Raw genomic sequence first — 25,797 nt, 5'->3', positions numbered from 1 at the left:
TTTTGCCTTCCACTCAGAGCTGCTCCCCTTAGCTTTATCTAGGAAAGAGCTCACAAATGAGGGGTGCAGCTTCTGGCATTAACAGCTTCTGCCCCAGAAGGGCAGATTGCCTGGGAGTTGGTATAAGATGAAGCATCAAGGCTGCATTCCCTCGTGGGCTGTTAGCTCCGTGTTTATTCTCTGTGCTCTGTTTGTGAAGCATGCACGAGGAGCTCTGTTTTTCCTGTGCAGCAAGTCCTGTATCAACGGAGCTGTGCGAGTTGTGCAGGAGAGCAGCATTTGTCTCTTTGGCAGGTGTTCAGCTTTCAGCCAGTACAAACTCAAACAGCAGGCAGGGTGTCTTTGCACTTTTGCTATCTTCTGCCACCCAAGCTGAGGAAATCGGTGCCTCCATTCTGCGGGAGCTGCACCGATCTATTTTTCCCCTCCACTTGCTTTTCCCAAAGGTGCTTTTTAAAATAGGATTCCTAGGGAGGAAGCGCTGACAGCTCCCTCCCCGCGTGGCAGATAACGAGGTGTCGGTGTGATATTCCCCCTGGGTCCTTTCCGCGGAGCTGAGCGATGCGGACGGATGCACGGCAGAGCTCGGTGCAGGGTGGCAGCTCCCCTAATCCCTTAACGGTGGCGTATAAATGGGGTTGTTGTCAGGGCATATGGCAAAAGGGTTAAAATTTAATTAGAAAACCTGGTGGCAGCTCCCGGAGCTTAGCGGAGATTTGTGTAAGCCGCTCGGAAGGACAAGGCTGCTGTGTGAGCTGCTGGCGGGGCCGGGCTACTGCAGCCGCTGGCTCCAGGGGCATGCCTGGAGCCTGCCCAGGAAACGCAGTGAAAGAGGAGTTTGTTGGGAGGTTGGACGCGGCTCTCCTCACGCCCTATAAAGCCAGCGGGCTGGCATGCCAGCGTGCTAAACACCCGGCCCGGCGGGACGTGGAGGTGTGCTGGGTCCATGGCTTCGGTGCTGATGTGCGGGGTGGAGGACCTGCTGCTCGGGGGCAGCCGCTGTGTGTGGATGCTGACGGTGACGGCGCTCCGGCGTTGGTACGCGGGGCGGTTGCGAGCGTGTCGCCAAGCACTGCGGGCATGGTGCGGCCTCGGGGACGTCTACCAGGTAGGGGACACCTGTCAGCAGGGATGTGGGTGTGGGGTTTTGCGTGTAGAGCTGTTTAGTAGTTAATGCTGGGTGTTCCCAAGCTGATCCTTCCCTCTCCCTGCTGTGTTGTGATGTGGGGAGCTGCCGAGCTCACGGCAAAGCTTTCTCTCCATAACCATTAAGGCATTGCTTGCATGTGGAAGCTGTGCTAAAGGGGCACCTGTACCTGTGCAATCCCAAAGAGACCTGTTGCTGTTTAGCTGTGTGGTATGCACAGGTTCACGTGCATCCAGCAGTGGGAGAGCAGCTGTATAGTGATGATTCTTACAGTGCTTGTATGTATCTTGGCATTGCATGAATATTATCTGAGCATGGGTTGTAGGTAGTTTGGGAACACACAGCCTGGCTGCTGTTCCTCCCACCCCTGTTGTGACCTATTCTGCCCCACCAGCACTGCTGGACTGGCCGAGGACCCACTGACAGCAGCTGTGCTCAACTTTTCTGCTGCTGCTTGCCAGTGGCTGCCTCAAAGTGTAAAGTTCTTCTAAAGCAAAGTGGGACTGTACCTCTGTCTGAAGATACTGCATCCTGGTGACTCAGGACTGGGATTAATTTGTTATTTCTCTGCAAATAGCATCATTCCCCTGCTGGTGTGGGGATGTGAAAATGGACAAAATGAGGGGATGAGTGATGCCGGGCAGTGCCAGTGCTGGGTGTGGGCCTGGAATCTCCCCATCTTGCTGTCCTGTGCAGCTCTAGGCTGTGCCAGGTCCTCCCCGTAATGGAACCAGGCAGGAACAAAGCTGCTCTCACATCTTAATGTCAGGAATTTCCTAACGGTCATTTTGGGGTTCGTTAAACAGAGATGGCTGAAAGAATGCCCTGCAGCTCTTCCTTGGGTTGTGCAACACACTGCTTTTTGTGCTGAACTCTTGGCTCTTTGCTGTTTGAAAACACTGGCGGGATCCTGCCTGACTCTGCCGGGAGCAGAACGAGCATGCAGCAGTCGTTGTCACAGTCTGGGTGGATGTAGCAATCCTATAAGAGGCTGAATAAATTATTTCTGGTTTTGATTTGGTCTCCCAGGGACGTGTGTGGTTTAACGGCTCAGGGAACAACATGGAGCTTTGTCCCCAGGTTATGTGCAAGGGGTGTGCAGGTGGGGTGACGTGACAGGTCCTTGTACTGCTGTGCAACCCTGAGGGCTGCAGCTCTCCTTCATCTGTGCTGGGGGTTCATGCTACTTTGAGGACTCCTGGCTGTTTTCAGGTGAGGTGACACTGTACAGGTCTCTTCTCTGTTTAAAACACCACTAAATTACTATGTTGGAAGGAAAGCCATCAGGGTTTCTTCTCCCTGAGCTGGCAAGTTTTCCTTTAATAGTAAGCTGTCCTTTGTTAAAATGCTTGCAAACCTGGTGGGAGACCCAAGCTGTGCCAAAAATGCGACCCTCCTTCTCATTCCCACACCAGATCACCTTCATCTTTTGGAGCTGCTAGTTGCCAGGAGAATCATGTGTGAGAGCCTTCTGGCCCCTCTACTGGCATAAAGCCCTTACGTGCCTTAGGGACTCAAGTCCAAAACCCAGGAGCAGGGCAGCTTCTGTCTGTCACCTTCCCTTTGAACACAGTGTGGGGAGCACTAGTTTCAGGCACATCCTGGAGTTGGTCTCTGCAGGGTGCTCACCACCCTCCTGTCTCATGCACGGAGACCTGCCCAGAGGTGGGCTGTCCCGTTTGTCTGGGCTATTGCCCTGGAACCACAGTGCTGAGGAGCTGTCCTATTTCTCTCCAAAATAACATCTGAACCTGTGCAAGAGGGATCTTGGTCTCTCTGAATGCTTGGGTTGCATGTAGGGGAGTGTTGTCCACAGCAGACAATACCTCAGAGCATGAAGAAAACAGACTTGCAGAGGGCTGATGGAAGAGCTGGCACAAAGATCCCCTCTGTGACTGCAGCAAGTCAGTGTGAGTAATGCTGTTAGGGGAAAAAGTCTGAGGTGAGAGTCCAGCATAGAGATCTTCATGCAAGAGTACCTATTTCCTATGAAAGGGAGGAAAGAGGTAGAGGTTGGAGCTGTATTTTGTTGTACAGAGCTCATGTGCAGCTCTGACCTGGTAGTGTGGCATGAGGGCACTCTTCCCTGTTCTCCTTGTGTTGTATACAGCAACGGATGCATTCAGTGCCATAGTGTCCAGGTGCCTCCTTCAGAATGAAGCACTCAGCTGGGTTCTCCCCTTGCAAGTAGTTAGGCTGCCTGTCCAGAATCTAATTAACAGAGCAATGAGACCAACTGAAATGGTTTTATATCCATGCAGTTGTTCAACAATAGCAGAACCCAAACCAGCCCAACTCACTTCTATAAATGACAAGTTTGTTGGTTGAGTTTTTTAGTGTTAGAAATGTCCATCTGTGAACTCCTTACAGGGTGTGGAAGAGAAACCAAGCAAACCATTCTCAAACTGTGTAGAATATGAGATATGTTGGATGTCTGATGGACAGGAAGCTGGGAAGGAGGATGGAGGCATCTCTGAGCTCAGGCTACTTGGTTATGCTGGTCATTTGGCAAACAGTTTTGGCTGCAGAATTGTAATTTGAAGTCATGTGGCTTTTGGGATGACATACTTTTTAACCTCTGAAAGGTCACTTCCTTTGGGAGAAGGGGAAAAAAATTGCGGATGCAGCACAGAAAATCAGCTTTGTCCATGTCCACCCCATACCTGCCTGGGTGGAGCAGAGAGGAAGCGGCTGGCTGCTGTTTCCTATAGTACTAATGGGGGTGGTTTGGACAGTAAGGAGCACGTTTCCTCTGCTGCCACGCCTTCACTTTTCTTTATAAAACTGCTGACAACAAACTTGGAGGTTCCTTTTAACTTTTTCACAGTTATAAGTTTACAGTTATGGGCTGGTGATGGGCAGAGCTCCCCTGGCTCTGTATGGGGCCGAGCTCAGAAGCACCATCTCAGCCTTCACACCAGCTCAGGGCTTTCTGAGGGAGCTCAGGCACCTTATTCAAGGATGCTGAGTGGCTTCCCCATGACTGCAGCTCACAGGGAGCCTCAGCCTGGGAATTAAGGTCACTTCTACACATTCAGTCTTCCAAAATCCACTTTCCAAACATTACAGCCAGGCATATTTCCACTTGAGCTCATGGTACAGGGCTTTCTATTGGAGTTGGTTGAGACAAAAATATAGTTTTTGTACTGCTCCTCCCTCTTCCTCAGCAGACAAACTCTGTAGCCAGACTGAACTTCATCTCATTTCCTCCAGGGTGTCCCGGTGCCAGGTTCAAACAGTGCCTTCTATTCACTGCCTGCCCTGGCCTGTATGTATATATTTGTATTCAGCGTGACGCAGTTCGCTCAATGCGTTGGATTTCAAATGTCGCTGGCGCCACTTTTCAAAACCCATCTCTTGCAGACGTATCACCACACGAATGTTCTGGTATAAATCACCCTTAGAGCCTTGTGCAGAGTCTGGCAGCTTGCACTGGCTGAGCAAGAAGCTTACGAAAAGGCAACTTAAAAGTATGTCAGGCTCACGCTGCTTTTTCCGCACTTCATCTCTGAGCGTTTAGCTTTCTGTCGCTCCTGCGAGCAGTGCCACTGTGCTTCTTGGCAACCTCATATGGGCTGTCCGTGTGCTTAAAATAACACTGTGCTATCTCTGTCTCCCAATTTTCAGAAAATCAGGCCATTCTCGTGCATTCTGCATTGCTCTCAAAACCTCTGAGTCATAATTAGTGGTTAGTAATTCTTCTAATCTTCTGTGCAGATGGATGGGACCAGTTTGTTCTCTGAAGCTGCAAAGAGGATAAAGCTATCAGCACTGGAAAATATTAGCTTAAATGCCCTCCCACACATACACATGCACACTTTTCCCTGCTAATGCTCTGCCTTCCATCTAAACACGCATCAGCTCTGTGTGTTGGGGATGGAAAGGTGAGGAGCATGAGGGCCATTGAAATGCTGAGAATAGCCCGAATGTGTGCTGTTGTTTAGCTGTGGAAGCCATCACTAGCAATGCAGGCAACACAATTTGTCTGTAGGTTGCTGGTTTGTGCAAGAGAGGAAAGGCAAGAGGAGAGGCACTGAGAGAGCAGGAAAGAGCTGTGCACAAGCTGCGTGGCATGAGGGGTATGGGCTGTGTGAAGGAGAGAGACCAAAGAGTAAAATGATTCTGACTCCTTTTGGATCTGTCAAAGCCCTGCTGCCTCAAGCTGAGCACAGCTTGCAAGGAAGCCTGGGAAAACAAATGGGTGAAGTAGAATAAGTGCAATCAGTGGGGACTGAGGTTGTAGGTGTGCAGAAAAACAAGGGCTGGAATCACTCTGGAGAGGTGGCTGCCCTGAGGGTGGGTGTTGGGTGTAGCACAGGTGTTGGGTGTGGAGTTGTGTGGTGGATGCTGGGCTGGCTGCAGCAGATCTGTGAGGGTAAAGTGTACTAACGGGGGAAAAAGCTGACTGGAGTGCTGTTGGGCACTCAGAGCATCTAATTCAGTGTTTTCACTAAGCCTCAGTGAAAGCGGGTAATTCCTCACTAGCAGCAAGCAAGTTGCATCTGCTCGCTTCCAAAGAAGCTGGTGCAGAGAGATTGGGATGTGCTGCGCTCGGCAGGATCACAAAGTCACTGCCTCAGCCACTGGAGCCTCTTCCTGGTATGCATGTCTACTTTAATCTAACTTTTCCCATCTAGAAAAACTATCTGTGGCTCAAAGCACAGCTGAGTTCTGCACTTCCATCTGTATTTGTACATTCCTGAGGAGCTGTGCTCTTCCCTTCCACCAGACCCTGTTGTTCCAGCAGGGCAGAGCCTGGCACCACCCAGGTAACCTTCACATCGTGTCTTTAAGGAAAAATGACTCATTCTCTATTTTCCCACTAATTTGAGGCTTTGGATCCTGTATTTGGAGAAGAATGCAAGTTTGTGTCTCTAAAATGCTTTTCCAAAACTGCCTCAGCTGCTGCCAGCCTAGAGGTGCTGGTCTGGAGCAGCGGCCTGGACCTGAATTGGCATTGTTGAGGTCCTCTGCCCCGAGGTGAGCACCATGTGCAATGCCTTTGCTCAGCTGCTGATTTCGGACTTGGTTTTGTTTCATAGTAGAGGGGATAATGTTGAGAAGAAACAATAATGCCGTGGTTTCCCTGTTCGCTCCCACTCCTGTTTGTAACAATCGCATTTCAACATCTTGTGTTCCCTGACTCACACTGGAAGGGCTTTTGTTTCTGAATGTGTAATCAAAGCAACAAACGCTAAGGTCACTTCCTTGAGATTATGACAACGGAAGGAGCCTGAGATCGTGTCTCCCTTCTTCCCCAGCTCAAATGTACAGAAAATACAAAGGCTGAGTCCATGCTTCTTATTGTGTGCTTCTTGGATTTCTCCAGTCCTTTTAAACTAGCAAGGCTGTGGCTTGGAGGTAAGAGCCTGTATTTCAATTTCTGATGTTTAGCGGTGGCAGATAATGGTGACTTCTTTTCTTATTTTTTTCTTTACTACTGTTGCATGAAAGTAAACGCAGAGTTTGGAATCTGTGCTTATAGGAGGGAGGGCAGCCAGAAAACATGCAGAGCACTGTGATTTTGCTTTTGGTGCTCTGGTTGTGATGGCTGAACCCTTTATGCTTGCTCTTCTGACAGATGAGTCCATAAGGACTTGTGTGTGTTCTGCACTCCCTTGTGCAGATAAGGGCTGCGTGTTTACTCTCAGCACTTACTGCTGCTGTTCCTGCTTCTGTTGTCCATGCTCTCTCAGCTGCATTAGCAAAGTGCCAAACCAAACTTGATCCTGCTAACTTTGATGCAGCTGGAAAGCAGGTCTGTCACTTCAGAATACAGGGAAAACATGTTTTCAGATGTTACACTCATAGGCTGCTTGCAATATGATTTAAACTGAACAAAGCCCAAATTTATAAGTTGCCAGGCGGGGCAGCCAGTGCCTGGTACAGTAGCTCCTTTCAGTATGTAATAATTAAGCATCTCATCAGTGAGGTCCCTACCCATCACACCAAAAAACCCTCCTGGAGAGGCTGGCACAGGGCTGCCAAATGCTCATGGAGCTCATCAAGAGCTGCCAAGAAAGAGCTTAGATCAGAGGAGCAGTTGTGCTTCAAAGCAGAGCGGTGTGCATGCCTGGCACTGGGTGCTGGCTCCTCTCCACCAGCTCTGCCCCAGCAATGCTGCTCGGTGCTGTGTACAGCCCATGTGCAGATTGCAGAGAGCTGAGAGTTTTGGGCTTTTCTTGCTTTGTTGGCTTTTTCTTTGTGTTTTTTAAATAAGAAACTACAGGTGGTTCAGATGGACTCGTGATATTGCTTTTTTTTTCCTGCCTCCTGCTTACCTCATGTCTGGTTGGCTTGGGGCTGGCGTCCGGGTTTCCTGAGGGTCTCCTGCCAAGCACCGAGCAGCTGGAAAAGCCCAGGGCAGGATAGGGAGGAAGGGGCCAGGATGGAGGTTGAGGAGGTGTGGGAGGGCGGATGAGTGAGATGCACAGTCTGCGATGGGGAAGGGATGCAGAGCCATGCCATGTGTGCTCCATGAGTTTCCCTTAGATACCACCAGGAAACCTCTCAGAGTGCACAGGTTCCTTTTTCCCCTCCCTCCCCAGGAGGCTGCACAGGAACAAACCCCCCCCATGGGCTTGTGCACAGCAGTGAGCTGATGGCAGCATCCCAGCGCTGTGTGATAAGCATCCCTGCAGCAGTCTGTGAGCTGCACTCTGCTGAGGAAAGCAGATGTTGGATGGAGTCTTTCACTGACTTCATATTTACAGTAGAGCTGTGCTGATTCCTTCCTATTAACTTTCCTATTGCAAGTCCTAAAACTCAGATTTGAGGCCTGTGGATAAGTTCCTTGTCCGTTTTTCCCTTGTTTTTGTTTGAAACGTGCTGTGAAGTGGTAGGAATGGGAAGAGTGGTGCCTGCAGAATGACACAACCTGAGAAACACTTTGTTATTGAGTAAGACCTTGATTTAACTTAAGGAGGGTACCTCTGCACCAAGTGGGCTTCCCCATCTGTGGGAAGTGAGAAGCTGCCGACCTCTCTCACTTCAGAGGATGCTGAACCCCCTAGGCTGATCACAGAACTGCTCCTGGGTGATTCATGTCTGAGCCCTCGGGGGGGAGGAGGAGGTGCTCTGAAGCCCTTTGGCTCTCTGCATGGAGTTGCAGCGTTCCAGTGACTGCACAAGGCTTTGCCTCTTGTCCTGCAGGAATTGGCAAACGATCAGTGAAATATAGAGAACTGTCATCCCCTGCGGTGAGAAACGGCAGAAAAAATGGGGAAAGGAGACTCGAGGAAAGCTCATCAGCACTTGGCCCTGAAAGCAACATTCAGTGCAGTGGGGCAGAGCAGTGGGGCTGCCAGCAGCAGGGCTTTGTCACCCCCTGCCTGAGCTTCTGCCATCAATCAGTCTGCAGCAGACAAGTTTCATTCCCATCTCCAGTTTATGAGACTATTTTAGGAAGGTGCCACGCAACCTAGAGATCCTTTAGGTTCCAAGCTGAGTGTTTTATCCTGAACCCTTTGTCAAACTTCCAGCAGAGCCAAGATGGAGAGCATCATCCAAGGGGCATTGATACCCGTGTGCACTGAAGTGGGTAATCTCAGTTTGTCTCATCCTTAGCATGGCTTCAGGATGTGCTATACTCAGAGACAACTCTTCTGGGATGAGAGGCACAAGGAGTCCCCAGCCTTGAGGAGAGAGGGAACAGCACTCAGGATCCTGCTGGTGGGATGGGGTAGGTCCTGAGGGGTCTGTTGCAGAACAGAGGATGGAAGACAGCTGCCTCTGGCTATTTAAATAAGGCAGATCCTGGCAGAATGTTAACAGCAGGATAAAAAACGATTCAAGGCAAAACCCTGGACCTGTTCAAGTGAGTGGGGTGGCAGTGAGGCAGCATGTGTTGCTCTGAGCCCATGCATGCCCATCTCCTGCTGGTGGGCACCATGGGCTTGGGGGACCCATGGGCTGCAAAGAGCTGTGCCAGCCAATTTTTTTGAGACCTTTGTGGAACCTTTAAAAGGCTTTTGTAGAAATGCTGGTATCAAACCCAACTTTTCTTAGTTATTTCTCTTCTTTCTTCAAGCTTTCCATGGCCTCAGGTGCTGGACCGTGTTAAGATTTGTGCTCCTAGCAGATGCCCTAGGAAGCTCTGAGGTCATCTAAAGCATTGCAGTAATTTTCCCCCTTGCCAGCATGTAGTCTGTTCCCTCCAGAGGAACAGCCCTTTGCTTTTATTTCCCTGGGATGCACCTGGTTGGGGCAGCTCCTTATTGCAACACATTCTTGTCTTATTCCCTATTTTCCCAGGCAGTGCACGTTTGCAGACATAAGCTGGCTGCTGGGATCGAGGCAATGAACCAGTGCTGATTTAAGGCAGCTGAGGATTGGACCCGAAATGCCTTCATAACTGAAGGAAAAAACAAGCCCTAAATACTGATGAAAACCTGAGGTCAGTGTAGGGGCTTCAACAGCAGGCTTTGAAATCTGTTATGGCCTTATGAGTTACAGAAGAGGGGTTTGGGAAAAACACCCTTACAGGAAATTACTGGTGTAGCTTTATAGCTGGTTAACTGCAGCTCCGGTGCGGATTTGGGGATGAAATCCTCTTTTGAGCTCAATTCTTGCTCTGCCTGGGCTCACACCTGTGCAGTGCCTCTAAGGCTCTGCACAAAGAGACAGGCATGGAGATTTTTTTTGGGGGGGCCCTTAGCCCAGCAACCACAGTACCCAAGCACACGGATTTCTCACAAGGAAGGGAAGAGTTCTTGAGGGCTGTTCTTCAGGAGAGGAGTTATTTTTTTGGCCTGAGTATTTTGTTTTGTTTTGGACACTTCCTGTTTATGTCCTAATTACTATTTTTTTCTTTTTTTTTTCCTTCTCCAAACTCGATGATACATGTGTGCATCTAAAAATATTGCAAGAAACCACTGGCTTCAGACAGGGAGGATGTTAGTGCTGAAGAGAAGCAGCATAAATATCCTGTAGGTTTTCTTCCCCAGATAAACATTTGGACTCAGGATATTACATGGAATTGGTTTAAATAACTGAGAAATAAGTCTTTTTCTCTGCTTTGTTTTATACAGGTAGTTTTTTTTTTTCCATATTAAAGGACTGAGATTTTGGAAAGTCTTGCTTCCATGACTTTACATGGAGAATTTGCCTTAATTTTTGACATGAGGTTGGGGGAGAAAATGTGTTTTTCTTCTCCCCACAAAATTCTGCTCAGCAAACAGTACTAAAGGAATTAAACCTAAATAACATCAGTGCCTGTTTTTAGGACTTCTTCGTCCCAAAACTCGCAGCCAGGTGAAGAAGCAGCCATCTAAAACCTTTCTCAATGTTTCAACCCACTGCAGAGAATCATTTTCACTGTGTGCTTGATATTCATGCACATTGCAAGACTTGTTCCTTCTCCTTCATGAGAGATGAGGGTAGATGAGGTGGGCAGTTGGGCTGGATGATTTTAGAGGTCATTTCCAACCTTAATGATTCTATGTGGTTCTTACTGAGAGCCCAACATCACCTGAGAGTTTAGAGGGCTGCAGAGCTGCCGTGCTATCAAAGTGCTGCGCCCAACAGGTTTTTGGTGTTTTTTTTTCCCTCTCCATTTTTTTTCTTCATTTTTCGGTTGCTTATGCACAAAGCATAGGGGTGACTTTGGGAAAGGATAAGAATCCAGCATCTTGATACAGTTTTGCCAGTGGAAGGGCAAGATGTTTGTGCTGCATTGTTCTGTGGTTTTCCTATTGGGATTGGATGAGATGGGGGTTTTTAGTGAATGTTACTCTGTTTCTTCACTGGATAATAGCTTAAATATTAGCAACCTCTCAAAAATAACTGCTGAAAAGGCCAACTTGGGTACGTGTTGCAAAAATAACAAATTTTCATTTGCACAGACAATGTAAAATCAATGAGAATGAGCTGAAAACACAGATGTGAGTCTATATATATCTCAGGAGTGCATACACTGCCTCTTAGCTTAGTCAGGCAGCTGTGCTCATCTCATGACTGATTGGTCTGGCTAAATAGAAAATCAATTATATTGTTCAGATTAGCCAGGCACACTGAATTAAAGATGAAAGTGTGACTGTGAGGGGCTCACAGGGTGTTAGGTCTTGGGCAAGGGGGAACCCAGCACCTGCTGAGCAGTGGGTTGCTGGAGCAGTGGGTCTGTGAGAGCAGCTGGGGCTGATGTTTGGGCTTCCTTGGTGAACCTTGCTGAGGAACTGAAGGCTGAAGACACACGGCTGGCATCCTCAGCAGCGATGTGCTCCTCAGCAGGGCTCAGTGTGCTTCATACCCTCTGAAGCTCTGCCTCCAGCCTGGGTGGGGAAGGCACCTGAGCAGGAATGCAGCTCTGTGGTTTGGCTTTCCAGCAGTCTGGGTGGCAGCGGTGTGAGTGCTCTCAAGGTGAGGTTCCTGGAGTGCTGGGAATTGAGCATTAGTCACTGAGCAGGAGTTGAATTAGTTGGAGGTTTTGATGGTTTTTTATTTTATTTTATTTTTAATTGGCTACTGGAACAACATTAGGGCTTGTTTTTATACACAGACTACCACAGTGACTTCAAAAACTACAGTCATCTTTATGAGAGTCTCATAGTAGATGTCATTTTTTTCTTTTTTCATTCTATATAATTTAGAGTGCTGTGGGCCCATGCTGAAGGGGCTTTATTGTCCTCCTTTACCTCGGAGCCAGCAGCAGCGCAGGTCAGTTCAACTCTCTGTGAACTGATTCTGGTGGGGATTTTCCATTTAGAAAAGTGGCTGTGAAGGGGAGAGTGGGGATACCCTTCCAGTAGGCTTTCCTCAGCTGCACTCATACAGCAGAAGCCATGATGCAGGCAGGGCTAGCTCTGTGTTCTGTGTGAGCTCAGCATCCTTGGTAGTCTGCAGCAGCTCCTCCCAACCACAGTATGGCTATGGGTGCTCATACCTTCTGAAAATCACTCCTCTGACATAGTCTTACATTGCCTCATCAATAAAACCAGGGGTAATTATATCTCACCTATCTTTAATAGTTCCATGAAGTTCAGTTATTTTTTAAGAGACACTGCTATCACCTTGGGTAGCTGAATAGAACCCAGGTTATGGTTGGTACATCTTTGGTGTTTTAGTCTCACCAGCAACCTTCCTCTCTGCTCAGTACAAGGCTTTGTGTTTGCTATAGCAGAAACCTTTTTTACTCAACAATAGACAACTGAGGCAATTAAAGCAGTCAGAAGTGATTAATGTGACTTTGCTGGGTGAAAGCTAAAGCAGCTAGCAATTAAATAATGGCAACCTTTTTGCTATCTCAGAGCAACAGATGGGGAATGATTTAAAAACTGCATTGGATCTGACACCTCGCACCGGGGTAGTTTGGTAACACTGTGTAGGAGCCGGTGGGATGAATTGATGGGAGCACGTGGCTTGTTTATGCACACACAGAGATGGACCCACAGCTGTAGGTTACACATGGACCTGTGGTGGGGTCATGATGGATTTAAGGGCAGCACACAGTAAGGGAGCCAGCACTGTGATGCTGCAGCCTTGTTCCATAACTTGGGGGAGGAAGCTGGAAGCAGTCCCTTGCAGGGATGTGGCTGTGGTTTGTGTGGAGGTGGTCACCAGTGTTCCCATGGGGACTGAGATCCTCTTTACCTGGTGCTTGTGTGTTAGTTCACATTCACTCCAATACACGAGAACAAAAATGTTTGTTTTGACTTGCTTTTTTTGTTTCTCAGGCTAGACTTGCTCTGCTAATGATCCCTTGACCGGTATTACTGTTTTGGTGAGCAACATGATACACATCATTATACAAATCTATATTTTCAGTAGTCTCAGCATGCTGATGCTGCAGGTGCTCTATCTCTAGTTTTCCTCATATGGCAGAGTGGTTGTTCATCCCCAGACTCTTTGCCAAGCTACTCAGAAAGAAACTCCCTCACAGGTTTTGCTCCAAATGAACTCAATTAGTTCAAACAGTGAACCTTTGTTAATTCAGCTAAGAGGGGCTGGCTGCTCCTCACAGAGGCAGTGCTGCAGCCCTGAAACAGGGCAGCTGGGAGGACATGAGATTTGTTCACTTTACGGGAATTGGCTGAAGGAAGGATTCACTTTTATTCATTCTTGAGTCTTTAGAGTCTTTGGGTCTGTTTCAGCATGGCTCTTGTCCTTGTCCATGCTCAGGGGTATGTGTGTGGCTGCCAGTCCCTCTGGGAGCCCATATGAACAACCTTCTGCTTAGAGCTCAAAACAGAGTTGGTGAGAAACTGGTGCTGTCAGGTTCATGAGTCGTTCTGAAGTGGTGAGATGTCCAAATCCAGATTCTCTCCACCATCTCTCACTCCAGAGCTGTGCTGCCAGCCCTCTGCCTGCACAGAGCCCAGAATTAAAGCAGAGTTTAAATAATGTAAAAGGTCTGTGGAGATGTATTGGATTTCAAAGGGCAGATATTAAAAGGGTGTAATAATGTGCAGCTATTTCTGAAGTCTCCTCCTGTGAAGAGGAAAGAGAGATTGCTTGCAATAGATAAATGTGGTATAGAGTGGGAACTGAAGCAGTTTGAGCACCTCTTGATATGCGTACACATGCACTATCCAGTGGGAACCCATCTAGGGTGGAGACCAGGTCCTGTGCAGCATGCTGAGCTTTGGCTGCAGTGTTGCATAGATGGAGGAATTTTTGTCCCTGGTCATCCCCACTCGTTAGAAGTGCAAGAGGCCATTGCCACCACCCATGGGTGTAGCATGAGCTGGGATACTCTTTCTGACCATGCAGTGTTGCTGTCTTTGCAGATGACAGAGGGCCGGCACTGCCAGGTGCATCTCCTCGATGACAGGAACTTGGAGCTGCTGGTTCAGGTAAAGATCCCTCTGGTTTGTGCACTGGTAGCATGGCTGGGCCCAGTTCTGTCCCGTTTTCATTCTGCTCCAACAATGCCCTGTTATGTGTGCCACATGGCAAGGTGCTGGGAATGGCACCGAAGCATTGACCATTGCAAAGTCTTAAACCATGCAGTAAACCCACTGAAAAACTTGTATTAGAAAACTTGTATTAGAGATCCAGAGTACTTTGTTACCTTCCCTTGTGCGGTTTAACTTGTCCCTTAATTGATTAAAAATAAATGCTGATTTTATACTTGTGGCCAGATTTCCATGCTTGATGGCTTAAGGAGTGCAATATGGGGCTGAAGCTGTAAGAGATATTTGAAGAAGTTGTATCTCTTGCTATAGCAACTGTTAGAGGTGGAATTGATGGATATGCTTTCAGGCATGCAAGCACCTCCTCAGACCTGTTTGTTTGTTTGTACTTCCAGAGAAAATTGTCATTTTTAGTGAGAAGTCTGAACTGAAATGAACTGAGTGGTGTTTCTTTCTACAGCCCAAGCTTCTGTCTCGAGAGTTGCTGGATCTGGTGGCCTCTCACTTCAACCTGAAAGAAAAGGAGTACTTTGGGATAACGTTTATAGATGATACGTAAGTATAGTAATTTGTTTTAAAGAGTTATGGGATTGTTGTGAAGTAAAATCTATCCTGGACACTGTGGCAGCTCAGTGTGTTGGGAAGATAGATTTGGAAGATTTTCCTCCCTTGTACTCACACTGTTTTGTGTCTTCCCATTACATCACCCAAACAGAAAATATTTGGAAAATATCCTCTTGGCACAACACAGAAAATACCTCTAACATTCCTTGCTGACACTTTTGTTTCTTGTGTTCATCTCATAAGGTGAAAAAATGGATTCAGAAGTAATTTCCCATGTGGTAGTTCCCATCTCGTGTGCAGGACTGGCTGCTAGGTCTCACAGGGACCAGTAGGAGCTGCTTGCCTGTGGAACATGCAGCACTAGTGTATTATTTTTAAATTGCCCTCATCTTGAATATTTTTGCCACACCGTGACTGTTGGTAGATGCCAGCTCATCTATAAACCACTCAAGAGCACTGTTGACACTTGGCTTTTTTTCCCCCCGGGAAAGCTGCCATGAAGTTCTGGAGCTGCCAGGGGATTACCTAAAACTTGTTGGCTTCCCCAAAACCAACTGCCGGGCCCCAGAAGCTCCCTTGGGCACTCCAGACTGGGACTGGGTGCTCCCTGTGGCCTCTGGAGGGCACCCATGCTCCATGGCTGGCCAGCTATGTTGCAGGGCAGCAATGGGCTCCTGGGCTGCCCTGAATCCCAGGTCCTAAGGAAAGTTAATGGGGTTAGGGGGATCATTTTATTTCATTTTATTTTTTCTGGTTCACTTCAGGTTTGATTTAGGGAAGCCACAACAGAGTGCTGTTTCATCCAGCTGCCTCATTAATCAGTGCACCTACGTTAAGGCCCTCTGCTCTGAGATGGGGTCATGTGTAAAGCTGTGGCTGGTCTTCCCTAGTGTCCAAAAGTGAACTATGTCAACATCCAGAAGTCAGAGAAAGGGGAAAAGCTGATGAACTGCTTGCCTGCATCAGAGCTGACTTTTGCAAATCTAAAAGGAACTCAGCTTGGAGTAAACGTGAGCACTGAAAAAAAACACGTTTCTGTATTTCCCTTCCCAGTTTTAACCATCTTCCCAATCTGTTCCTGCAGAGGTCAGAGCGTCTGGCTGCAGCTGGACCACAGAGTCCTGGATCATGACTTGCCCAAGAAACCAGGCCCAGCAACACTGTATTTTGCTGTTAGGTGAGTAATTCCTTCCACGAAGAAAGCAGTGCCTGTTTGGTTCATTTATCACCATGATTTTTGTTTAAAAGAACAAATTACTGATTTGATAAAGGAAATAAATGTCAAAGTGACACATTATTTTTAGAAGGAGGCTAAGCCGTGGGTAAGTGCTGCTTTCTTTTGTTTACCTGTGAAATAAGGCAGTTTGGAACATGCTGCTTTTTAAGCTGTTATTAGCACATTGTTCCATTTCTTATTTAAGAATGATTTTGAATCTCTCAATTTTTAAATCCTTTTTTTTTTTTTGGCCCAACTTGTCTTTAATAGTGCTGTATTTTGATACAGTTTATTTAAATGATTATACTTGTTCTCATGTTTACTTAAGGTTTGTCAGTACTTGAAAGGGGTTGCTGCTGGCTTCTTTGCTCACACAGCTTAAAGCAGTCCCCAAGAGAGACTAAAATTGCTAGCAAAGTGATGATTTTGGCCAAAGTAATTGCATTACTTCAGGGTTTTTGCTAGCTCTACTGATTAGGATGCAGTTTTTTTCAGGCCCATAACAGTCAGAAATTGTGCTGGTTAAAAGACCAAGCATCGTATTTTTAATATTGTTGGAGTTCTTATTTTTGTCTTTCTTAAAGTCTGTGAGGAAAATGAGGGCGGATTGACCTCATTCCCTTTTCATATCAAGATTTTGGCCTTTGTGTGCTTAATTATCTCCAGCATTCCCAAAGCAGAGCCTGTTGTGCAGCTGGGTCAGTTGGCATTGTCACTCTACCATATCCTCTGCACCCCAGATACTATGGGAATGGTTCAAACAAATGACACTTTGTATTTGCTGAATATGTGCTAATTTGTGAGGGAGTTCAGAGCTTCTCTTCTTCCTCTCTTCCTTCTAACAAAAAAAAAAGGAAAACAAAGAAACAAAGAGGAAAAAGAAAACACAAACATTTTAAAAAGGAATTATAGAATCATAGAGTCACCTGAGTTGAAGGGGACCCATAAGGATCATTGAGTCCAACTCCTAGTAATAATGAATATTAATGGATAATTAACTCTTACATGCTCATTGTTTGAGAACATGAAGACTAAATTCTATGACTGGACATGGTCATTTCTATACATTCCTCCAGTAGCCTTATGTTGTCACCTCCTTACACAGGGAGATTGAAGGACTTGGGTCAGACTGAGGATCTTCTCAGAAACTAGTGCTGTTCTCAGCTCCTGTGACTGTTGTCAGGACTTAAATTGTCTCCCAAACCCTCTCAGAAGCGGAGAGCACAAGAAAAGTCATAAAGAGAGTCACATAACAGAGCAATTCTGTGGCTGGAGTTCATGCTGTTGGCTTGAGGTGTTCATTTTTGCCCATCCAGCTGCAAGGTGATCAAGGTGAACAGAGACCTGGGTAAAAGTTGATGCATAAAGAGTGGGCTTAGGAAGATCAACTTCTAGAGGGTGATATTAAGCCTATACTGCTTGAGAATCATGAGATCTAAAAGAAGAAATTAGGCCCAAGGAAGAGTATGGTGTATGGGAAGCCTGTGAAGAGCAGAAGGATTATTAGCAATATAAAAACTCTCATGTTTAAAAAATAAATAAAATAGATATTTCAGTAGAAATACGACTTCAAAATGTACAGCACTGTTTTGTCACGATCTTTTGGATGAGTGAGTGACTCCAGGCATTTGTTGGATGGCATGTGCCTTGGGTGGTTGGTTCAGACGCTTATCTCATGCAAACACATTTGCCTTGCCATAGTCTGTTCTTTAATTAAACTCCCCTGAGAGCAGCTGAACTGCACAGTTGGAGGTTGGCATGGAAGGCACAGTAAGACTGGGTGAGTGGCATGTGCTAGAGTGGCAGAACTGATGCCATTTTATGTTTGGTATGGAGAAAAGTACCCAGAGCCCTCCAGAGCTGTCCTTTGTTAATGTGCAGCACTAGTCAATTTCCAGCAGCAGCACTGGGAATGTGGGCTATCTCCAGGTGCCTGGTTATATCTCTCCTTTGGTTCACAGCTCCTAGACCCTGAGCTTTTGCCATTCACTAATGAAACACATGATAAATAACTTCAGGTTTAAAATATTTTTCTTCAGTTGGCATAAACTCAAGCCAGTCATGTAAATCTTCATATGATACACACAGCTGCTTGAAGGGCTGTGTAATGCAGATTTAGGACTTACAAAAGCATCTTTCAAGTTTCAAGGATGCTGATAGCATCATAAATAAAAGGAGGACACTGGTAGGGTCTGCACTGCCAGGGTGGTGGTGGCTGCCCCAACCCTTTGCTTGGCTGAACAAAGTGTGCCCTCTGTCTAGCATCATGTGGGAGAGCCTGGATTCAATCTGTGTTCTTCTGATAATGAAGCATGGGTGTCCTGCTTTTAAATCCCGCTAAAAGAAGATTGACAGGACTATGTTCACATAGAACTTGTCTCTCTGAACTGACTTGGCAGTCCTGTGCTCTTTGAATTAGAGATGTTTTCTCTGCACCTTTCAGTGCATCTCGGCACTGCTTACTTTGGTGCCCCAAGTGAGTCATGAAGTGCACAGACAAGTTGTGTTATTTGCAGAGTGCCAGCTGCATACATAACGCTGTATAACAAACCAGGACACATCTGCTATCCTCAGCTGGGCTAGCATAACCAACCATGGTCTTGCTTCATTTGATAGTGAGGTTTGCTCCTTGGTTTAACCTTGACAGTTTTCAAATAAGATGAGAAGTTATCAGATGTCTGTGATCTATTGAACAAAAGGAGTTGATCTCTGCATGCTGTTGGTCTACGGTTTTTGCTTGTTCCCTCCTAAGAGGCAGGAAATGAAGTGTATTGGTTGTAGTTCCACTGTGCCACTTTATTGCTGGAGAACAAAATGCCAAGGCAATAAAATGATTTGAGAGGAAGATGAAGCCTATACAGGGAAGTGACTTTGTTCTTTTTCTGTTTAATTATCAGGTTCTACATTGAAAGCATCTCCTTCCTCAAGGATAAAACAACAGTAGAGTTGTTCTTCCTGAATGCAAAGTCCTGTGTACACAAGGTAAAACTCAGCTTCCTTTTGTGCTCCATGTTGTCCATCTCTCTTTATTCCTCCCTACCACCCCTTCTGCAGACTGTCTGGGTAAAGATGATGATGGCTTCCTGGTCATGATTTCACAGTCCTGCTGTGTGCTAACCACACTGAAACATCTTATATACCGGAAAGCTTTTAAATCATTTGAAATCTGTGCTGTAGCCTTTTGGGTAGGCACTCAGAGTTGACATATCTCTGCATGCTACGTAGAATGCATTTGAGGAGGGTGAGGAAAGTCTTATGCTGTGAGCATGGTTCCTAGTTCCCTGATTTCATGCCTGAATTTACTTCTTGAAGTTACAAATCCCATATGTTTACAATCAAAGGCACTTATTACAATGCTTCTTATGTTTACTCTGGTTACAAATATTCCACTGTTTTTGCTAGATGTTTAAACTGTTTATTCCTACTGTATACATTAAATAAATATTTCTTCATGATCCAGAGACAAAATCATAGAAGTTAAATTTATCTGCTGCAGATTCATTTTGTTCTGAAAAAAGGGCAGTGTGGCAACCTAATTGTGCCCCTAATAAACAGAGGAGCAGCAGCCAAGGTTCAGTGGACTTTACTTCAGCAAAGCCTAGTTAATATCAAACTTGATATCTGGCTGTTTTACACTCATGATTTAATCTGCCTAGGAGGGTCACTTGGTTCTTCTTGGAAAATAATTGCTTATTGTTAAGTTGGTGTTGAAGCTCAGAATAGCAGGCCAAATTTTTCACCTCTAATATGTTTCATATTTTAGAAGAGTCTCGCTGTATCTTAAATTCATTATTTCATTGGTGGGATCAGAAAGCTTACTTGAAAAGCAATTAATGACGAAGTTGTGGCTGTGGGTTGCACAGGAATTGCTTTCTGGAAGAGTGGAGGAAACTCACACCTTTTCACAAGACCTTCACATTTAAAAAAAAATGTTTGAAGAACTTGAGCCTTACTAGTTAAATTTAATAATAGCAAATCTCTGTTTGACTTATTTGCTACTTTCAATGAAGGGTCTCAGCAAATTGCTGTGATCCTTCCACGGAATGCTGGAGCAGTTCAGCAAAAAAAGACTTGGAACTGGAAAGCTGGACTGGTTCTCAGTGGGGAAGATAGCACTTCAGTAGCACTGCTATTGAAGTAAATACTGGTTGCACGTTTGGGTGCCAGTATGTGCATTTCTGTAGATGCATAAAACACAAGAGGAAAGGAGGAGAGAGAAGGGAGGTGTGAAAAATGCCATCACTGATCATAGACTTCTCATCAAGCCTATAAAGAGTCAATCAATTCATGGCACTGTGTTCCCTGACTGACACCTTACTTAGTGTAATGCATTGAACCAAGGTAGCCCATGTTTGTTATGCAAAGGGAGCAACATGTGGCAATGGGAACTCAGCTGAGTGGGTAGAAACATGGGCAGGACTCCAGCTATTTATTTAAAGTTCATTTACTTTCAGTGTTTGTTTGGTTCAGTAGCTTTTAACCTTCACATTAGTTTCTTTTCAAACATTTTTTTTTACCCTATATGGTAAACTTCAGGCTTAGCTTCCTAACCTGGATCTTTTCTCCTGTTGTTCTGAATGGAGTATGATAGCTGCCCTCTTGTCCTTTACCTCTCAGCTCCAGATTTCTGCAGTCCTTTTTGCCCCTTCGTGCAAACTAGATGCCAGGTTGCCCTAACAAAGGTTTGAAGAATTAGGGGTTTGCCTGTTTTGCAAATTCCATAGCCATTTTGGCAAGGGAGAGACAAGATATACAATAAGATTTCTGCTGCCAAAAATGTTTCTTTCTACTCCTCACCCACTCACCACCTCCATGCTTTTCTGTCACAGATCCTTTGTGCCTCTGCCCTTTGACGTGTGCTAGAGTGGTGGGTCCTATAAGATCTGTCTCTTTCCCTGAATGTCCCCTTTGCCTTGTGCTCATCCCCTGTGTGCAGCTGGGCAGCCAGGGGAGAGCCCCTTGTCCCCAGGCAATGAGGACCGTGGTGCTACTTTTACTTCTGTGAATTGTTCTACCAGTGCTGGAGGTCTGTGCCCAGAATTGCTGCTGCACTGAGCTGCTCCAGTCATAACCCACCAGTGCAACACAACCACCATTTTCCTTCTGATTCACATTGTGCAGGGCGATGCAAAACTTCTTTACACACCTGGAAAATAAACTTCCTGTGTTAGATTTGACAACATGTTAGGGTTTGCTGGCTATGCTCTCCCTGTTTCTCATTGCAAATGAACCAAATGAAACATTTGATGTTTCGCTCATAAGAACTCTCGGTGTTTCCTCGTTGCTGGTGTGTGCATACATCTTGGACTCCAGCCTGGACAGCAAATGCTGCCAGCTCTCTGGCCCTACCCTTTTTTCATGATGAGCTGCCTGTTTTCTCACTGCTCTACAGCAATCCTATTGCTGCCTGGGTCCTATGTGGTCATTATGGCTGGCTGGCTCTACTCTTCAGCATCCATGCTCTTTGGGTTGGAGCTCACAGAAGCTGTGTGTGCTCCCAGGAGCAGTGTGAGCCCACAGGCAGGAGAGGGGAGCTGCAGGAACTGAGATATCCAGGTCCATAAAAGGGCCTCTCAATGATTTAGTTATAAATGGGTTATCAGTGTGTATTTTGCAATGGATGTAAGCATACTTTGTTCATCTTGACCCTTTCACACACGCTTTTCTTTTTCAAGGCTTTGAGAACTTTATCCCTGAAAACCTTTGTCAGTGACAACTTCAGTTTACGTGCTTTTTCTTGTCACTGAGTTTAAGAAGCTAGTTTAGATTGATGGTGATTTGTGAAAATTTCTGCGCAGCTGAAGTTTAAATAGTGAAAGTTCAGCATGAAGTTTCAGGTGAAATGGGTATCTCAGAACTGACGTGTTTGCACAGGGATAGAAGAGCTTCGTAACAAGTTCAATGTGCTATTGCCCAGACCTCTGACCATAGCTGGGATGTTTTCAAGGAGGGTAGGAGCATGATGATGATAAATTTGGAAAGAAAAATTGGTCTTTTCTTTCAAAACAGCCAAGTTTGGAAAAATTACACCCTTCTTGGCTAGCAAAGCACTGACAAGTTTATTGTGCATTAGAGCTAACCTCCATATAGCTCTGCAGCCATACAATTGACTCCTTGCCAGTCCTTAAAATATGTTCTGTAAACGAAGGTCTTGGTCAGGTTGGCTGTGTTCCCTTTTTCCCATCTATATTTGGGTGTTGGATTTATTTATTTAATTTTGCTTTTGTTTTAAGGACTTACAGGAATCGCTTTTAAAATAATAAAATAAAGGTAAAGGAAATGAAAGTTTTTGGTGGAGCCTGTAACCATGAACAATGATGCTTGTGAGCACTTGGCAGCCTGGGGCTTAGAGAGAAGAGCTGCTGATGCAGACCCCTGGTGTGAGCATGACGTCTGGCTGGCTTCCAGCTCGCAGAGAGCAAAGTGACTGTATATTTTAGATAGCCCTTGAAAGTTTTATAACGGATATTTCTTAATTCTCCCCTATCCCTAGGGAGAGGGGAGCGTTCCCATGCAGCCTTGTAACACTGAGTAGCCTGATTCGTGCCAAGTCTATTAAAACACACTGTCTGTTTGTCATTCTGCTCCTGAGGATGGCAGGTGTGAGGCGCAGAGTGAGGACCAGCTGGCCTTCGCTCCTCTGCCTTCCAGGTTGTACTCTGCTTTAGTAGATGCTGATGGCCATCTCTGTGGCCTGAGCTCCCAGTGAGGCATCAGCAAATGAGGATAGAGCATGGCTGTGTCACTGAATGCAGTGTGAGTGACTGTCTTTGCCTCTTGGGAGAAGGCAAGACGCACACATTAATTAGCTGTCTCCATGGGAGCCCCTCACTCAGCTGTTCCCCATGACACCTCCCACTGGATGTCACTGGTAGCCTGGGTAGGGGCTGGCCATGGAGTGGGGAGAGTTGAGGGCCTGCATGGTGGTAGAGGGTGGTCCAAGGCTGCCTGCTGTGAATGGCAGTGATGCCCTAGAGAGTTGTTGAGGCTCTCGGCTTGGAGGTATAGCTCCTGTTCTAGCTGTAACTGGGCCACTCCATTGCACGTGAGGGTTGAGCTGGTTTGCAGGCAGAGCTTCATATGTTGTATCTCTTGTCTGTTACATCTTCCTGAGCCTTAACTACTAGCATTAACTGTGGTGGGGAGTTCTGCTTGATCTTCTGCCCAAGGGGTGAAGCTGTTGAGACAGCTCGGTCTGTTCTGGTTGTCTGTGTGCTGGAGATCTTGCTATGGCACTGTGGTAGGAAAGCAAAAGAATATGAATATATGCTAAGCCTAACGATACTTAGCATGTATCCTGACTGAACTTTGGCTGAGGTACAAAACATAGACAAAGGAGATGAAAATGGCTGGCAAAGGCAGCAAAATAAAGGGTGTAACAGAGAAACCTGAAGCTTTGGCTTGCTGTGAGATGATACAGGGCAGTGGTGACGTAGCTGTTGTTTCTCTGCGTTGGCTTCAGCCACTGATCCTCACAGCTTCTGCCGAGAAGGAGCTGCTGCATCTAGGAGACCAACAAGGTTTGGAGCTACAGGAGGGGACAGGGTCGGGATGGGGATGGGATGCTCTGTGAGCAGTGTGATCCACAGGCAGTGCAGCTGGGATGGAGATGCAGGGGCAAGTGCTGAGATCAGAATGGGCCCTGGAGGTATCACTTTCAGGTTGGAGGGGCATTCACTTGCTGTTGTTGTCTCCTCGGTGTAACCGCCCAGCACCACTCTGAAAGAGCATATTGTTGTTGAGCTCGCTGACCTACTTACTGCAGAGCTGCTGATGGTGTGGTGCAACAGGTTGTGGGTGACAGCCCCATCCCAGCAATTCAGGCCTCCCAGCTGCTGCCTCTGCTCCTAAATAAGCCTTGAGTGCTGGAAAGCTACAAGTCTTAATGTTCTGCCTGAATGGACCTTGTTTCACACCATGGGGCTCAGGGGCCACATCTGGGGACACTGGGGACTGGAGAAGTTGCAGTGGTGCTGGATGAGGGCACAGAGCTGGCGTGGCTTTGTTCACTTGTGCTGGGTCCACACCCAGCTAATTGCCATCCTCAATCCGAACACGCTCCTGCAGACATTTGGTTCCCTCCTTTTCCCTCTAATTGCCCCCTTCTTTCTCTTCACTTTTTTAATCACCTGTCAGAAATCACAGGTAATTATGTTCAGTATTGTAGATGTCTAGAGGCTACTTGATCGTAATGTGCATTTTTGGGGTGAGTCTTTGGTTAATATAAATTTTTAAAGAGGTTGGTTTGAGGCAGGGGATGTTTTAATATCATAATTTTCATGTTTTCACGTGAAATGTTTCTGCTGTCAGTCTTTAACCTCTGGAGGTTGTGTGCTCTGAAGAAACTGTTTTCATTGCTCTGGCTCTGAAGAGTTAGAGATGACAGTTCCTGTATTGCTTATTTTTAAAGAAAAACTGCTTTAAGCTATCTAAAGGCTTGCTTAGCACAGTTCATGCTCATCTGGCTATTGTCATTCTTGTTCTGTGCTTTCTTCAGTGTTTCCGGCTTGTACCTCCGACAGTCAGCTCTGGTGTTGATGCTGTGCTTAATGAGGGTGCACTGCTCTATTCACAGCCAAGTCTTGTGATTTTTATCACATTTGTAAGCCTGTTTCTGCCCAGGAAAAACTTGAGCTCCTATCTGAACCAGGGGCTCAGTTCTGCTGCATATGAGGATGAAATTGTCTCCCTGGGTAAAATGATTGGTCCCTGTGCAAACTCCAATTGAAAAATATCAGTTTCATCCCTTCCCTAGAGCTGCACCCTCTCTTCTGTTCAAACTTATTTACATCTAAAAGGTACAAGACTCAGATTCCATTATCTGAATTTCATGCATCTCCTTAGCCTCATGCTAGGGACCTTGTTCCCACTTGGGATGCATCTAGGAAAGCATTTTCCATCTTCATCTAAAACACACAGCCATGAGAGTCTTTGCTGACCTGGCTCTCAGGGCCCTCGCCTACTCACTGAAACCTGCACTCGAATTACCCTGCCAATTGCAGGTTTTGCTAATGAAGCTTTTTACAGCCATTCTTCCCCACCTATTTTTGAAATTTGTCCTTCCTGTTAAAGCAGTGCTGAAACAGAGACCTCTGCTCACCAGCTTTGGGGACAGAAGGATTGTTACTAAATGGAGATATTGTCTGAGAGCCCTGGTTCTGCACTCCTGTTTGAGTGACATGTACTGCTATATGGATGTGTCCATTCAAAGGCTGTCCAGCTCCTTGACAGCCCGGGGATGGATAATATTATAGCAGTGGCCAATTGTGGAACCAGATGGCAAATAATGTTACGTTATGAAGGAAAATAATTCCAGGCTCGGAGAAAATTGTGCCAAGAGACTGTCACTGACTCAGCATTACTCTGTTAGATAAAGACTGAGCTGGGCTTTGGGATCCCCTGCTTAAAATCCTCTCTCTTGTTTCTTAATTGCTTCCTGTCCTCAGGCTGGTGTGTCCATCTTTTCCTTTGACTTCAGTGCCTTTAAAAGTCAGGCCAGAGTGCACCTTCGTACCTTCTCACATCTAGATGCAGCTGCCAAGCCAATGCACTGTAAGCAAGGGCACTGGCACTGCAGAAGTCTCACCAGGAAAGCAAAGGCTGAAACTCCTGAGGAAGGCAGTCCCGTTCAGCCCACTAAATCCCTAAATGAGGTGGTTTGTGAGCACACTTTCAATGTTCATCAAAATGCCATAGCAGCCTGGTAAAGTGACCAGAGTTTCCTTAAGCTTTTATTTTGGACCGAATAAATCAACACGTAAGAGCGGCCCCATAATTACTATTGCTAATTAGTTCATGTTTGGGACGTGCTTTGAAGATGAAAAGTGAAGGGGTGTTGGGTTATTAAGTCCCAAACAGTGCTGTGATGCCAGCAGCACCTATTGCTATGGGTCAGCAGGGACTTACTGCTGAAGTGGCTCACCCAAATGCTGCAGAGTTTTCCTTGGAGCCTGCAACAAAGAGAAGAGGGCCTTTGATGTGAGAATTGCATTTGGATAGTTAAGTCTCTGCATAAATTTGTA

General features: G+C 46.3%; 1 protein-coding gene across 2 annotated transcripts in view; it reads left to right on the top strand.

Moving 5' to 3' along the window:
• Positions 1–903: 903 nt before the first annotated feature.
• The window catches only part of FRMD4B (FERM domain containing 4B), a 64,200-nt gene continuing 39,306 nt past the window's right edge, over positions 904–25,797 (top strand). The window contains exons 1-5 of one of the 2 annotated variants that reach the window (XM_065749836.1): positions 904–1,108; positions 13,870–13,935; positions 14,456–14,550; positions 15,644–15,736; positions 18,673–18,757. In XM_065749836.1, coding sequence (XP_065605908.1) covers positions 947–1,108; positions 13,870–13,935; positions 14,456–14,550; positions 15,644–15,736; positions 18,673–18,757 — 501 coding nt within the window. In that variant the 5' untranslated portion in view covers positions 904–946. Of the gene's footprint in view, positions 1,109–13,869; positions 13,936–14,455; positions 14,551–15,643; positions 15,737–18,672; positions 18,758–25,797 lie in introns of those variants that run through there. The other variant, XM_065749835.1, reaches the window with a different exon arrangement.

Source organism: Cyrtonyx montezumae, unplaced genomic scaffold, assembly GCF_038088225.1.
Source record: "Cyrtonyx montezumae isolate F1298 unplaced genomic scaffold, pur_monq_1.0 scaffold_6, whole genome shotgun sequence".
NCBI lineage: Eukaryota > Metazoa > Chordata > Aves > Galliformes > Odontophoridae > Cyrtonyx > Cyrtonyx montezumae.
Note: the sequence above shows the minus strand (reverse complement) of the source record. Positions and strands in the feature narration are given on the sequence as shown.